Source organism: Puntigrus tetrazona, chromosome 11, assembly GCF_018831695.1.
Source record: "Puntigrus tetrazona isolate hp1 chromosome 11, ASM1883169v1, whole genome shotgun sequence".
Lineage (NCBI taxonomy): Eukaryota > Metazoa > Chordata > Actinopteri > Cypriniformes > Cyprinidae > Puntigrus > Puntigrus tetrazona.
The window spans coordinates 954,192-966,981 of NC_056709.1; the positions used below are offsets into that span (position 1 = coordinate 954,192).

The window sequence follows — 12,790 nt, forward strand, 5'->3', positions numbered from 1 at the left end:
GACTTGAGTCTGTTTGTGAAATCAAGATGCTGCTGTAGTAGTGTGACGGTGTGTGTGATGAAGTGAGGACGTGTGTATATCTGCTGAATTTGACAGCATCCAAAATGACACGAACTAAACCTTACTAAAGCTCCTACACGGCCCATAATGCTTCTTGAGAAGAAGACTGCTCTTCATAAGAGATTATGATAAAGAGTAATTATTACACAACCCCAATTTTTGCATTTCAATAAAATGAAAACCAAAAGATCTGCAAATTGCACAAGCCAATGTTTTATTCACAACAGAACTCAGATAACACAACAGATGTTTAAACTGAGAACTTTAAACTTTTAATTTTATTTACATTTAATAAAATTAATAGTAATTCGAGTTGAGCTTAATATTAAAATGATAGCTTTTCTCCGTAACTTTTCGTTTCTCGGATCAGAAATGAAATTTTACAAGTATTTGTGTTTGTCCACCTTCCTCCTCCTCCTCCTCATCATCATCTAGTCACTTGTGTAGATCATAAAGCCATTGCTTTGACTGACTTCATCTGGAAAGCATCCAGAAAATGATCAGAATCAGCAGCGGAGAGGAAGAAGAGGAGTAAAGATGAAGGGTGGAAGGGTACAGAGTCCATCATGGCTTTACAATGACTGAATATTCAGAGATCAACCGTATAAGTCAAACATTTTCAATCAACATCCCATCTACAATAATGTGTACATTTGTACTTTTGAAATTGATATATGACATGATTATACCGGCAGCGTCTTGTTTCTGAACAATGACACAAGGACTTTTCCGTCTGCTTTTGAGTAAGGTTCGGCCTTTTGCAGGAAAGCCGTTGTGGTGCTGTTTCTATGAATCGCTTTGAGAAACGAGAAGACTTCTTTGCCAATATTAAGAACGATTAGAAATGCACAAAGCTACTGAGAAACATTCTGTCGAGATAAATCTAATATCGCTCAGCACAGATGAAAATGCAAAGGTATAAAATGAGGGCATATATTTTACGCTGTTTTCACAGATCATTATGTACGCTGTATATTACTCGGACCTTGTCCAGTGCTCTATACAGGAAGTGACACGAGGCCCATCGAGGAGCACAGGCTTCAGCTATGAACTACTAGAACAACACATCCCTTGACGTACAGACCGCTGGTGTATAATCATATCACAAGTAAAGTTCATCAGTGTGTTATATTTAATGATGAGTTAACACTCTCGTCTCAGCAGAACAAAATGACTCATTACATCCGGAAACTGCATCTGAAGAGCAGCGTGTGCAGCACAGAGGAGCTGCTTCCTGTCTGCCTGTGTGTCGGTGGAAGGGACTTCTGTAACTCTAGAAATGACTGTGTTCATGGAAGAGTCACCTAGTAGTGCCCATTGTACTTACAGTTACAGTTAGTAATTATAGAGATGTAACAGACAGCTGCTGTTACAGATGTTACACGCCAAGTCTGTTACACAGATACTTACACTTAAGTACAATCTTGATACACTTTATTTTAAGTGGCTTATGCATGTGTTGTATTTATGATATTGTATCATTAACATAAGTAAATTACACAATGCGTTACATAAGTATCTATGTAACAGACTCGTTCTGTAACACCTGTGTAACTACATAATTACTAACTGTAAGTACAGGCTGGTCCATTTACAACAGCTACTACTAAGTACTTACAATTATTATAAAGTGTACCTAATCCACTAATATTGTGTTAAATGTAATAATTGTATAAATATAAGTATACTAATATCTGTGTTAAAAAAAGAGAATAATGTGCTTATATTGTGTTTTGAAAGTAACCCTGTTACGAAAATGAATATTTCATATGTACAGCTGTCACAGGGGAGGTAGCCTTTCAAACGGTACTAATATTTATCATTTAGCTGCTAATATATGCATTAGACACTAATATGCACCCTTTTGGGGTAAATGCAAAACTGTACAGTACAGTGGAATTGTAACACAATTTCTGAAATGCACTGTTTCTGATATGCATCTAATGCATTGCTTTAAATGCTCGTGAAGTGTAAAGTTGAGTGGAGGTCTAATAGCCCGGCTTACGGTTCGCTCTATATTAGACTAGACTTATGAAAGGCAGCTAATACCAGCTCATGCTGTCACGCTTCTTAACGGCTCCACAGGGCCAGTATTAAATAGACTGTGTCTTTGGCCTGCCAGCCATTGAATATTCTTCGGGGACGACTCCCGCCCTCCAGAGGACTGCAAAGTCATTGAGCGGCACCGCATGCATTCTGATGGCCGTCGGCGGTCTTCCAGTCGACACACTTCTGCTTCACAGGAAACACATTCATTCCTTCACAAAGACATGCTATCTGCCACGGACCCTTCAAACTATTCTAAACAATAGACGCTGGCCGCTAAATAAGACGCTGACGGTTCTTCTGAAAAGCAATTAACTGTTCTTTTTGTCGTCTTTACGTTCATCATGTCGTATTTTGGATCAAAAATTGGATTCGTGGCAAACCTTTGCTGCTGTGTTATTGTTAAATAGTTTAAATTTAATATAAATCCTAATGTATGTAAACTTCAGACGTTTGAAAGGACATGGTCTTTGGTAGTAGCTAAGGTGCTCTGAGAGACCATTAAGGTCTATGTAGTTGATATGGACTGGTGATTAAACCAAGCGTCTGAAGGAGCCAGTTCACAGAAACAAATCAGACTTCCCAGACTGAATGTTCAGTTTCTTGCACCGACTGAACTTTTTGCTTCATAAGAGCCCAGTATATCATCAGCAGCCTTTGTGTTGTCTGATTAAAGAGACAGTACTTGCTGTCTTGCGTTTGTGAATCACCAGAGACATCTTGGACGGCCTGAGGGTGAATTAATGAGCAGAACCATCCCTTTAAGCCCCAGATTTTACAACCTGTTAATAGCTTACTTACAGTTGTCTGCATTTTGAAGTCTTGGAGAAGTAGTTTTACGATGTCATGAATCCGAAAGCGGTCCCGATCGACGGCGCTCTGGTGATCTACACCCGCAGGGCGTCACATATCACAGCTGATCAATGAATCCAGAGCACCTGTCCATGTACAACTACCAGAGACAGTTTAACTAAAAAACTAAATGGACGATGGGCAAATACATCTCAAGACGCAGGCCTAATCAATATGTATAGATAATTGTCACGTCGAAGAGTACTTCGGCATCTAAGCTGCCCGTCCGAGTCGTCAGGATCGGGGGAGTCTTAATGTAATTCACTTTTCTGCTCCACAGTTACAGACAAGGGCTGGATATGCTTACCGACGCCACAATTGGATTGTCTGTAGGATTTCAATATGCTGGGATTTGATTAGAGCGCGCCTGAGCTTTCTTCCTGTCAGGATAATTGTCCTCTTTTCTTAGACTTCGTAGCACAATTACGTTTCCCAAAAACTCATTGGACTCCTGCCAGCAATAAAGAAAAAAAAACAGAACGCCGTCCTCAAATAACACAGAGCACACCGATTCAGCTCCAAAATAAAGCATATCACATTACAGCGTGTCTCTGAGGAAGCGTCTCAATCATCTCCTGACCTCGTCAGTCACACGAATCCTAGTAAAAAAAGAATATATTCAAAATACATCATACTCAGTATAGTTCTAATGTGTCATGACACACATAAACTTACTAATATGAAAATTGTAATTAATCTTTACTTGGCATAAAACGTGTGCATAATGCACTTCTCTTAATTTTAAGTCTAAATTGAGTTTTAATGTCACTTCTGACGAGGATTGCATGGTGCTTGAATAATCAATGCTGGAATTAAAAAGCTTGCTCTTTTATTGCACGTCATTATATTTATCCAGTATTTTCAATAAGGGAGCATAGCGAGCATCGATGCTCTCTAATTTTTGCAGTGCACTGTGGGATTTTTTAGTGCACTGGAAGGATTTCGCAATTGAGACTTTACAAAGGACCTGATTGAGATACCCTGAGCCGTATGCACACGCAGCTTTTTACAAACTATAGTCATATTTTAAATGTATGCTCCCGCTAGCAGCTGTCAAAATAACAAGTGTCGTGTTGCGCGTGTCATAAATGAGGCATGACCATTGTTAGAAGTTTTGTTTTCTGTGTAGTGTGTGGACTTTTTACACGACCCCTTACCCTTATTTCACATTTGTAAAAATATCCAGTTACATATGCATTTAGCTGTGTTAAGATGCATGCCGGCTAGTCGCTAGTAGCAGAATATGAAGAATTCATTTTTTTATGTTCTTCCATTGGGTTGGTTCCACATAGATTTTGGGATTTATTGAGAGAATATGTTTAATTAGATTTTTTTTTTTTTAACCAGTGCCAAGCCTAATATTATACAATAATATACAACTGGTTGGTCAATCTCATTGTTTAATCTTACACTTAATACCAAGTCTTGATCACTGTCGTGTTTTATTTTATTTAAAAATACAGTCAGAAACTGCACAATTTACTGTTTATTTACCTGCAAGTACACATTGCTTGTGATGAACCTTATAAAAATGACATTTTTTGTCAGTCATTCAGGAAATGTATTAGTTTCTGTCAACACTGAATTAATTCTAAACAGAAGGAAAATCCCATTCCAAATCTTTGTCAAGCTTTCAGAGGACAACGTCACAGAAAATATAAAGAGCACCATTGAAAGACACACTGCCTTACCTGAGCTCACGGTAAGATGCTCACGTCTGATGGGTGGCCATCCTCTACACCAACTACTGAGATATCACCACGAGATCAGCCGCCACGGCAACACTTCATTTCATCAGAGACCTAGAGACACCTGAAGCAATCAGGACAGTCTGACTGATCTCTAGCCTTCAGCTGGGGCACCTTCAGGAAAATTCCCAGCTATGCCATGTGTCTCTCAGATCACATCAGAGCAGACGCCCGTGGGTGTGATATGTATTCTGGTGTAGCATTCAGAGCATTACAGACACAGCACAGGAGCTGCAGAGCTGAGATTACATGAAGATAAATCCTCTAATATCTCCCAAGAGGTTTTCTTTCAGTGCTGACAAAAGAATTTAAACAAAACAAACGTTACAAAAAATACGTAAAGCTCAAACACCTCACTAACATGTCCATGCTGGACGCAAGGTTTACACTAAATACTTCACCTCTCTAGGGCTGTTCGACATTCATAACCTCAATATTTTCTGCTAATGTTTAGCTTAGTGTGTTTTATGAGGGTCTGTCTAGCTTCTGAGTACAGAGTTCAGTCTCAGCCCAGCAAAAAACACTACGGCCTCGGTGCAGGGGTTTAAGTTTGATTAACTAAAACCTCCGGCAGACCAAGAAGAGCTCGGACATTTACTGACCTACACAACCCTTCCAACCCTTCAGGGTGGTTGTGAGGGTTTACATGCCTCTACCTATTGATCATGCACATTTGTAGTTTTTAACACCTATTATCCGTGTTTGTAGTTCCGAAGTGAATCTTTTTGCAAAGGCACAGTGGTTCATGGGCAATATTAGCCAATAAAGAGTGCGCAGATTCACGTTTTGAAAAACTAGCTATGCTTCGGGACACAGGTACAAAACAACTGACTAATTTATTCAGGTGCGAAACATCACGGTGATGGTCTAAGATGCACAAATGTTCTGCGCCAGCTATGAACTATTTTCACCGGACTAAAAACAGTCAGAAGTAAGATGAGTGCATCGCTCTAATGGATTAGAACATCAGCTGAGCACAGATAAATCATCTAATGACTTCATCTCATTAAAACCCATTTGAATGTGAAATAACGTGCCTTAAATGTGAATCTAGGGCTGTAAAGGCTTGTGCAGCAGCTCCTGATCCCATTTACTTAATGACCGATTGATCATCTTCTGACTGGACGGAGTCTTTGTGCTTTGGCTCCGTGGTGAGGAACCACACATGTCACTTATCAATGACAAAAATGCACCAATAAGCGAGAATTACGATTATGAACATCAAACTAAATTAATTTAGACGTGCATTAACTGTGTGTCTAACTCTAAACGCTGGGTGTACAGGAACAGATACAGTCAATTTCAAGCCCAGTCAGTCGTGTGCATCGCTGTTTCATTTATTCAGCACGTGTTTCAAAATCCTTCCCCTTTAAGAGGCTGTCCAATTATCTTCTAGAGAACATCAGTGGTTCAACTAATTACGCTGCTATTTGTAGAGGTCCTACTGACCAACGCTGCAGCAGACAGATAATTACACACGCTTTCTCTTTCTCTTTCTCTCTGCAGCAACTGCACAGAAAAATCTCAAACATCGTTTACTAGCAATAAAATAACCTTTTAGAATTAGTACATATGCTTCACTGGCAACAATGGCTTCTACTGGTTCTAAGCAAGATTTTTTAAGCTACAGATCTATAGTAAAAGTAAAAAAAATGGAAAATATATGTCTATGTTTCAGCATTTATAAATACTGTAAAATATATGTTTACAATTTATTCGGAGGCACATACAAAGAACTACAGTACTACACAATTTATGGAAAACAGTAAAATGGCATTGTCAGCATACAAGTCCTTGCGTAGTGTCATTAATTTGGTCTATGAACTTCCACCAGAAGAAGTCATTATCCACCACATGGGCTCTCACACTACACTGACTGTTACACATCACCCTGGACTGCATTTCCCAGCATCCATTGCACACAGCTGTGCCAATCACTCACCTTATCATCTGCTTTGGACTAACCCCTGTCTATCCTTTAGATCAGGGGTGTCCAAACTTGGTCCTGCAGAGTTTAGATTCAACCCTGCTAAAACACATATACTATGCATGTCTGAAGTACTTGTTTAGCTGTATCAGGTGTGTTTAATTAGGGTTGCATCTAAACTCTGCAGGACACCGGCCCTCCAGGACCGAGTTTGGACACCCCTGCTTTAGATAGACAGATGGATAGATGTGTTCTGGTGACACGATGTGTAACGTTCATCAGCAGACTCATCATAACCGCAGGCTGAATGGCGAACAGACGCTGAGCATGAATAAGACTCTCGCGGGTCTGATGATTGGAGTCTGTGCTGTAGAAACTCTTCACTTTTAAATGTTTCACCTTTAAGAGCACTGTTCCGAAAATGTCATTATAAATTCTGCAGACGTTACGGACAGGAAGCGCATGTTCTGTCCTTGTTCTCAAACAGGAGCCCAGAATCTCTCAATGGGAGATATGAATGTTTGCTGGCAGGTCGCTCTGCAGACATAGTGAGCGTCAGCTGCATTGATTGGCCTCTCATTACTGCTTGTACTCTTTAAGGGCACTGATTAGACTGCACTTCAACTGCTCTGAGCAATTTTATACTCTACATTGATTGAAATGAATAAAACATTAAAAAACACAGAGCTAATGGAGAACAGAACTGAAGTGTTTTTTTATTTTTTTATGAACAACACCTACTCATTAAAAAAAAGCAGTCTTAGCGGAGACATTATTTGCAAGCGTCACTACTACTATTTCTTATGCATTTGTACGAACCAGCTCTCATTATATTCCGGTATGTAATGTTGTTTTGTTCTGGGCATGAATGTTTTCAGATCCCGAGGCTTGTCGAGCAGACGTATGCTGTTATTTCAATAAGCAATTCAAATGTTGTGTGCCTGAAGCAATGAAACGAACTAAAGAAATATTAATATAAAAATATTAATTCGACTGATCAAGGGACCATAAAAGAACTAGTAAACAAGCACCTAACAGTTCACTGAGAATACCTTAAACAACATAATCACTGCGTAGCAATGCCCGAAACACCCTCAGAATCCTGCACCTACCTGGCAACCACCCACAACACTCATTTCTATCAGTCAGCTTCACATGACTAAAACATCACCAGCTCCCTAAACCACGGTGATTGACACCTTGGTAACCATAGCAACATTCTGACATCTCGTTTTTGAGATCCGCTATTTCTGACCAGACTAATATGACAGAAACCAAAGACACAGAGCACTCTGGTGAAGTGTTGCTATGCTCACCTACTATAAGCATTTTTAGCCTTGTTGTTTGGGCTTGGCTTCGTTATGGAGTTATTAAAGTGGCAGTTGTGGTTTGTGATATATATATATATATATATATATATATATATATATATATATTTTTAAATTTGGTTTTAAAACAGTGTTAAGAGCATCAGAGAGGTGCGAGACTCATTTGTGCCGCCATAAGATATTTGTGTTGCCTGAAGACATGATATATATATATATATATACATACATACATATCTGTCTTCAGGCCACACAAATGAGTCTCACACCTCTCTGATGCTCTTAACACTCTTTTACCTTGGCAGAAGTCGATTTGTCACCAGAAGAGACGGATGGTTGCATGGTTGAGTGTTTGAATATTTGTTCCTTTTCTGCATGTCTCTGAGCATCACTCCGCTGGAAGGAATCCTATCTCACTGGTAGGTCTTTCAGGGTGTCTTGAGGAGGAGAGATATCCAGCTCGTCACATTAACTGGTCACTGGGGTTCCTCAGGGATGGGTTCTAGGACCGCTCCTCTTCTCCACATACACTACATCACTGCGTCCCATCACACAGACACACGACTTCTCCTATCACTTCTAGTCTGATGACACACAGCTCTACCTTTAGTTTCAACCAGATGATCCAACGGTAGCTGGCCGGATCTCGGGCTGCCTATCAAACATCTCGTCCTGGATGAAAGATCATCCCCTGCAGCTCAACCTGAGCTTCTTGTCATCCTAGCCACTCCAGCTATACAGCACGACTTCAGCATCCAGTCACACAGATCGCTGTCAGCTTTCAAACAACAGCTGAAAATTGATCTCAGCACATCCTAAATTAAAACAAAAAAGTTTTTCTTTACTCATTCTTCCTTTCAAGCTTGTACTTGTAACAGTGCCAGAGGCTGGTATTATCTGTTCACCTCCTTAAGATGAATCGGTTTATATATTCCCCGATTGTAAGTCGCTTTGGATAAAATGACTAAACTGAAATGTAGCCTCACTGTGACTGCGTAGTTTTTGGTTCCTCAGAATATTATAATGCGCAGCAGCTTCATCCAGAGCACAGATGAGATTCATGGCTCACTGGGACACTTCCTCTCCTCGTTCTCGCGCACGAACGATGACAGCTGCCTCTATCAAATGACAGGATCAAAGGAGTTGACGCTTATTAGTATCCCTCTTTCATCTGCTGTTGGTAAGCTGCAGTGACGCGGAGAAGTCGCTTTCCCTTCTCAGAGTGAAAACTGGGTGGAGAAGCGTGCCCTTTTTGCCGAGGGACGCCCTGCAGCTTGAAACAAGCTCAGCGCTGTCTTTATTGCTGCAGGGCTTCAAAGTCACATCACTTTTTACTGTTATTTGCTAACACATGAACAAAGTGGTTAGTTCTGCTTTTGGTCAATACGTTGATCCAGCTGTGCTAAAATGCACAATAAAGCCATTTGGTGGCCAGTTTTTTACATAACACGTAATTCTTCAGAATTAGAATAATAGCACAGACTAAGTATATCAGATGTTGCTAAATAAACTGGTGGCATTTTTCATTTTTCCTGTCATTGTAAGTCTTTAAAAGATTCTCCATGTGTATTCATAGCATGCTTGTTCTGCTCGACTGCGCTCTTTAATCACTGGCTCTTTGGAGAAGACAGTCTAGAGTATTCCAGCGTGGCCGTGAGCTGAGATCTTCAGTTTTAGCAAAAATCTGTCAGCTTCTGCCGAACTGGCAGCGGACCAGAAAGAAAACCAACAACCTTTCCTTTCCATTTTTTCACTGTATTTTTTTTCTACGCCAGCCTGCAGGAAAACGAATGACTTAATTACCAAATGTTCAGCAGCACTCCTTGAGCGACCCATCAAACATTCGTGTCAGCAGTAAGGGCCGGGTTCACCTGAGTGATTAATAAGTGCTGTCAGACTGCTTCATACTACAGTACAACACCACTGTTTCTTGCTGTCCAAGCGTCATGATGAATTACAGATGTAGTTATAAGTAGTTAGTTAACTAGGGATTTAGATATGAATGTATTGAAGTTAAATATCAGTAAACATATATTGATATTTTCTAATCAAGTCCACCTTCGGATTATAGGATTATTTTTTTTACTTTTTTTAATGAAGAAAATTTGCCTGATCACATGATTTGAGGAATCAAGAGTTTGATTCCTGCATTAAAGCCCAGAAATCGATTATAGTCCAGTCCAGTGTTCTCCAAAAATAAATAAAGAAAGAAGAAACCTTTTTCTAAACGTTGTTGTGTTACATTGCTGCAGTGACTTGCCTGTGAGCTGACTATAAGACAGAAACGCTGTCCTGTTGCCTCAAGCACACTTGCGTTCGGTTTGTTTTTTGTGCTCACTGGAAAGCGGTGGAAAGCTGCACTGAATGCAGTCAGTCTCCATGTAGTTCATGCAGACCATCACATGTATGTTCATGCCCTGATGAAGACCAGCTGCTGCTTTCATCAGTGCAGGACTGCAGTGTGTGTGTGTGTGTGTGTGTGTGTGTGTGCGTGTGTGTGTGTCATGTTTTTACACTCGATATGAGAGCGCTCATATATTGGTGGGTACACGAAGAGCCTTAAAGATCCGTAGAACATTTCCATCACACATAATGTTCTTTAGGCCATTAAAACGCTATTCACGCTTAGAGAAAAACGGCTCTCCGGGAAACCTTCTTCAGACACGCTTGTGGAGGTGTTATATTTAAGAGCGCTTGTGTTCACGACGCAGGCCTGTAGCTGTTTTACACCTTCCTTTCTTGCAGGTCTGGGAATTCTCATGCATTTCACGACAGCGTTTCTTAGTGTTCGTCTGTTCTCTAACACACAGCTGCCGTCTTATTTATTTATTTACTCACGAGTGCCACCGCTGACGGAGAAAAAAGAGGACGCGTGATGCCGGAGTGCTGATACTCCTGAGCGCTGCTCATCTGAGGACGATGATGATGGTGATGATGGAGTGATGTGGGCGGCTGTTGCTATGTGGTTGCTATGCTATTTTGTGCTTTGCTCTGCTGTTCGGTTACTAGGTTGTTTTGATTGGTTGCCCGAGTACACTTTGCATGCGCTAAGGTTCTCTGAATGGTTTTCAGTGCTGTGGGTGGATCCGTGCCCTAGTAAGTCCCCTTATTCTGCCACGAAGCAATGCTAGATTGTGAGACACGACGAGATACTGCCATTATTTTCGTTTTTTCTTCACGGTGCCATTACAGGAAGTCGGTTTTGCATTGCGTGACAGCTTCTGTTTGATGAGACGCATGCTTTTAATGCTGCCAAACTGGTTATAACAGCATGCTTCACTGGCACTGGACAACTGTCTCTGATTCTGAAATAATAGTCTCTGGTGTTCTTTGAAATAACATTGCGTTCCCTTTAGATGGCAGCGTTGCACAACCAGTCCTTGTTTCTGGTCTGCGTCCAGCAATGCAGTGCAAACATCTCTTCTGACCCATACAGTAGGGGAACGTTTTACACTGAGATCGTGTCAGCATGTCGTTGCTTCACATTAACTGACAATATTGCATTATGCGCTTGAATATTTTGCCAAATCTTTGATCACACCAGATTTTCCTCCAGCCTGCAATTGCTTCTCATCTTCACCCCGTTGCATGCTTCATCGAATTGCTTTCTCTGCGACTGCACATCTCAACACTCAAAAACAAGAGCGTGCAGAGCATGAACGAGGTGCAGAAATGTGCACATTAGTCAAAAACAAGTGCAAATTTCAACGGCTGGGTCTCGGCATCAAAACAGCAGCTGTTTACGTTGCTATCATTTCTCCGCTGCCAGCTCTGCAATTACGCACTTTATTTGATTGTTTTTCCAGTCATTATAGCAGCGGGCCTGTAAATGAGGTTGAATTGTTTTGCATAAACTGATTGAGCAACACTGCAAACATGCGTGGAATGATTCACAAATGCTGTTTTTTTTGTCTTTCAGGGCAAAGATATTCCGTGGGAAGAAAGTCCAGGGAGATTATGACGTCAAAGTCGAGCAGGTAAGGTCTCTATTATAGCTTTAGACCTCAGCTTGATCTCATAAAAAATGTTAATTGTTTCAACAAAACACCCACAAACAAGTCTCTATGAAGTGTTCAATTATAATGCGTGTAGTCCTAGGAGCAGAATTCTGTGGAGCGGGGTTTGGGGCAAGATTTCTCTGTGATGGTGTAGAAATATAAACCAACATCTCACATACACACATCTTCACTGATCTTCACACCAAGAATTGAATGGCTCCTTTAAGAACTGGTCGCTGAAAGGTGCTTTGAGGAACCGAAAAGATGAAAGATGATTTAGAAACTAATTTTTAACAGGTTCCTGGAGGCAAGAAAGAGGCCAGCCTACATAAAAATGAAAATTGTCATAATTTGCTCCAAACCTCTACGACTTTCTTCTGTAATGACGTGTGTGTTTGTGAGCGATGCAGCTTATGCTGGTAAATGACATAACTTACATATTTTTCTTTCCTAAATAACTGTATCCTGGCCAAAATCAAATCCAATATTTATGGGGGTCCTGCACCATTCAGAAATGTTCCCCACATCTATAGGCTCACGCATCACAATAGCTTTTAGCGAAAAAGACGAATACTCCCAGGTCATTTTCCGACACTAGGCATCATTGAAATTCTAGAGCGCACGTTGCTAATTGGAAGCCAATGCTATTGATCTGAATTGTGGCTAAACTTGTGATTTTCTGTGTGTCCTTTGCCCAGAGATTTCTATTGATCAAGAACATGTAGATAATAGAGTTGCGGTTGGAGTTCATTGCGATCTCATTTTTAGCTCACTGTTTGCTTCATTCCAGCATATTGCATATTTATAACCGACTGAATGTGACTTTGAGAGCCT

At 40.6% G+C, this 12,790-nt stretch overlaps 1 protein-coding gene across 1 annotated transcript in view; it reads left to right on the plus strand.

Annotated features, from left to right (window-relative positions):
• Positions 1 to 12,790, plus strand: part of syn2b (synapsin IIb) — a 58,924-nt gene that overhangs the window by 11,401 nt on the left and 34,733 nt on the right. Inside the window, exon 2 of the mRNA XM_043251601.1 lies at positions 11,878 to 11,935. Coding sequence (XP_043107536.1) covers positions 11,878 to 11,935 — 58 coding nt within the window. The remainder of the gene's footprint in view (positions 1 to 11,877; positions 11,936 to 12,790) is intronic.